General features: G+C 34.3%; 1 protein-coding gene across 1 annotated transcript; it reads left to right on the forward strand.

Moving 5' to 3' along the window:
• Positions 1-386: 386 nt before the first annotated feature.
• Positions 387-3135, forward strand: LOC127085540 (uncharacterized). The gene is made up of 6 exons (XM_051026058.1): positions 387-704; positions 797-924; positions 2118-2186; positions 2425-2544; positions 2626-2679; positions 2778-3135. Exons 1-6 carry the CDS (start codon positions 524-526, stop codon positions 3057-3059), a joined length of 834 nt encoding a protein of 277 aa, XP_050882015.1. The 5' UTR covers positions 387-523; the 3' UTR covers positions 3060-3135.
• The last annotated feature ends 1235 nt before the right edge of the window (positions 3136-4370 follow it).

Consider the following 4370-nt stretch of genomic DNA (forward strand, 5'->3'; position numbering starts at 1 on the left):
CATGATTATCCGATCAATCCTAATTCCATAACATGACAAATAATATTGAAAATATAAATTTAAAGAAGACAGAATAACAAACAATTAGAAAAAACAACCTTAATGATTCATTAACAAAGGAAAACAAAATATATTGTTATTTAACTTTTCTAAAATAACTTATAATAAGTAAAAAAATTAGATGAATTATTAAATAATGGTTTAAGCAGTTGTAGACACTGTTATAAGCTCTAAATATCTCCGGATATTAAAAAACTTGCAATAATCAATAAAAGTTACTAGGTTAATGGTTCTACCAATATTTTTCAAATTAAATATAATAGAGTATCTACATAGCATAGGCAAAAATAAAAAACACTAATGGTAGTTTTTTAAAGAGTCGAACAATTTGCCTTTAGAATGCACAAACCAAAAATTATGCTACACTTATAAGTGTCTGTGAAACTGTGTTAATGTGTAACAGTAAGTCAGTAACAGAGTCTCCCTCTTCATTGGATAGAGCGAAGCAGCAGAAGCGGAAGCAATGGACATATCATTTCCCGCCGCCTTCAAATCCCTCAACTTACCACCATCTAACGCTTTTCATTTTCGTTCCAAACTTTCTCTTTTTCGTCAAACTATCAATTTGCTTCACTTCAAACCCTCCATTTCTTCTTCTTCTTCTTCTCATCGCCGCTTTCCCCTTTCCTTCTCCTCTCTCACCAGTAATCCCTCCTTCTCATGCTTGATTTCAATTTTCTTTTGTTGCTTCAATTGTTCCAATGTTGTTATAATTTTTGTGTAAATGTTATTGCAGATGGTTCTGCTACGGCTACTGCTGCTGCTGAGATAAGCCAGGAAGGTACTTTGCCTCATGGTGTTGGAGAGGGAGTTAATGAAGCTGCACATCCTAAGATTCTTCAGGTTGTGCTCGTTTCCCCTCAGGTAACATATCTATTGACTCGACACCTCTGAAAAAAAGTGTGTACTTGTGGCGTTGCCGTGTTAGGGTCGGGGAACACGAACCCGACCCTGACACGGCAACACCGGTAATATATTACATATGACATTTGTTTTTAGTTGTATTAGTATAATGATAATAATAGAACTGCAAGTTGATTATTCAAGACTAGGGAGAAACCTTTGCTGGTACTTGGTAATCAATTAGTCAAACCCTTTTAAGCAAAGAAAGACTTTATTGAACTCTAGAGAAGAAGCTTCAGCAAAAAAAATGATAAAAAAGGTGGTAAAATTGAAAATTTATACGTCTACACCTCATGAGAATGCAAAATGAATCTTCAAAAGAAAATTTTGATTATTAGTTAAGGATTGGGAATTAACTATTTCTAGAATGTTGTAGTTGCTGCAATTATTTTGGTTTAGAGGGATGGAAATGAGTTAAATAGTCTAGGAGCAGGAGATGTGTTTGAATTGGTGAAATCTGAAAACCAAGCTCTTAACCCTTTGGTAAGAACTCTGTTGTATAGTCTCAAATACTTGTCAACAATGTAGTCAAGATTAAGTGCTGGATTGTATGATCGGAAGATCTTACGTGCTAAGGATTCCTGAGAGTGCTACGATCAAAGAGATATTTTTCTACGCCGGCGTGGTAAAGAATGAGCTTTTTGAAGCAAGATTGTAAAAAAAATGTCCTGGGTCTTTTTTGTGGCCTGCATTATGATTTTCATGTTTTTGTGTATGTATGTGTATATACATATATGTATGAAATTACCTCTTTTTCTCTTAGGTAGGATCTTACGTACCGTGCTAACGATCCGAGTTTTACGATCTTTCACATACTGACCGATCCTACTTAAGATCTCGTGCTTGACTACATTGCTTTTCAGACTACATTGCTTGTCAAACCTGGTAGTTCACCACTCAATATAACACGGAAGACTGGTTTATGTCATTTTCCTAATGAATTCCTTAATCCAATAACAATGACTTGTATTCAAAAGAATAACCAATATTTATGAAAAAAATTGTCGAAAAATGACAAATTGTAATGATCAACATGTAAAAAAAGTACTTATGTTCAACCCCTCTATTGTAAATTGACTCTGGTAAACATATTTTTAGCTTCGATATCACTCAATTTCAGAAGGGTTCTCTGATATTCATGCTGTTCTTGTTAGATTCCAGGAAACACCGGCTGCATTGCTAGAACATGTGCAGCATCAGCTGTTGGACTACACTTAGTTGGGGTGAGTTTCGCATTCCAAGTCAACAATTATTTAGATTCGATATTTAACATTATCTTCTATTTTCATGTTTGTTGCAAAATTTAGTGTTGTCAATCGTGGTTCACAGAAAATAGCGGTTTGTTCAAATTCTGTTATGCAACAAAATGTGTATTGTCACTAGGACTATATGACAACATTTTGCATTAAATAGAATATCGCAGAACACTATAAGTTTTTACAAATCCCTCTATCTTTTCAGCCATTGGGATATAAGGTGGATGATACTAAACTAAAGCGAGCTGGATTGGACTACTGGCCGTACGTGGTTGTTAAAATTCACGATTCTTGGGAAGGTTTTCGTGATTATTTTTTGCAACAGGTGATTATCATCCTAACAACTAAATTGCTGGAATCGTCGTTGTAATTTCCCTTTGACTCTAATGTCTATTATTTGTTACAGGAGGGTGAAAAGCGATTGCTAGCATTTACAAAAAGAGGAACAAAAATTCATTCTGTGAGTTGCTCGTCGTTAAGTTTAATAGCATAGTCCCTTTATTTTGGATCTGTTTGGTATCAGAAAACGTTAATTATTGGTTCCTTTGTATGTTGCAGGATTTTTCCTACAGAAAAGGCGATTATCTATTATTCGGTGCTGAAACGACTGGTCTTCCGCCTGAAGCTTTGTTAGACTGCAAAACTCAACCGTTTGGCGGTGGGACTATTAAGATCCCGATGGTTGAAACATACGTTAGGTGTTTGAATCTATCGGTAAGTGTTGGCATAGCTTTGTATGAAGCTTCTAGGCAATTAAACTATGAATCACTTCAGATACCTTCAGAATCATGTGTTGATACTGAGGAGGAATCATTCATTACTGAAGACATTTTTGGATGATCATTATATAATTTATTTTATTTCAGTACAGAGAATATTCCTGTGTTTTTTTCTTAATTGATTATGCTTAATTGAACATGCCTGGCCTGAAACCTGATCAAGGGTGTAGTTCTAGTAAAGGGAGCATTTAGAAGCTGAGTCTCATTTTTCAATACATTCTGCAAATCAGTGTTACTTATCCTGAAGCATAGCTAAAAAAGACTATAAATACTGAAAAAGGATAAATTTGCTGAATCCTAAAATCATGCAAACTTGAAAATCTTCTCATGTGTGTCTCTCTTGTATTACTCCCTTCATTAATTATTGTTGTCATTTTATTTTCTAAAGTATTTATTATATTTATTACAGAGAGAAATATGTTGACTAATACTTTGTTAGAAAGTATGCATTGGCTAATTAACTTATATTCTTCAACCAATTAGTAAGATCCAACAATATATAAAGTGTGAAAAAACCCAGAGAAAATGTTTGTGAAACAAAATCGATTGCTAACAAGGTGTTCGATAATTTGTTTCAATAGTATTTTTTGTGTGATTTATCATTAAGAATGGTCTCTATTTTTAGTATTGCATTCAATTGATTGTGGTTGATAGTTTGTTGATCAAATTTGTGTTCATTATCATACCTTGATTGCAATTATGTAATATCTAAACTTTTTGATAACGGTTGGGTTAGACGATTCGATCCAAGTTACTTCCGCTCAGCCATAAATTTTTCAAAACAATTTTTTGTTAAAGTTTTTAACTTGTAATCTATTCACCCCCTCTAGATCGAAGCCTATCGTTTAACAATAGTGTCATATCCACTATTCTCGACTTGTCGCTGTAGCAAGACGTTTATGCTCCACAACCTTCAGCTCAACCTTGAAGGTTCTATTGGGAGCCATAACGCGTAACCCTTTGTTTTCAATGTGAATCTTGTAATCCTTCTCAAGTAATTGGTCAATCCTTAGAAGGTTACATTTGATTCCTGGAATGTACAAAACATCTTTGAAGGAATGTCTATTATTCATTCTCATGATCGAAACATCATCGATCCCATCGGTCGCTAGAGTGACGTCATCCGTGAAATTCACTTTGTTCTTTATGGCATATTTGATTTTAACAAACCAATCCTTCCTCCCTATCATATGAGTAAAACAAACTCGGGTTCAAATACCATTCCTCGCTGAATTGAACTCCTTTCATACTCATCATGACGTTTTCTTCTGCATGTAACTGGTTAACCATATCATGTAATCGGTTAACCATATCATGTAATCGGTTACATCCTGTTTTTGTAGCATTACTTGAATTGTTGTTGTTGTTGTCC

This window comes from Lathyrus oleraceus, chromosome 5, assembly GCF_024323335.1.
Source record: "Lathyrus oleraceus cultivar Zhongwan6 chromosome 5, CAAS_Psat_ZW6_1.0, whole genome shotgun sequence".
In the NCBI taxonomy this organism is placed as follows: Eukaryota; Viridiplantae; Streptophyta; class Magnoliopsida; order Fabales; family Fabaceae; genus Lathyrus; species Lathyrus oleraceus.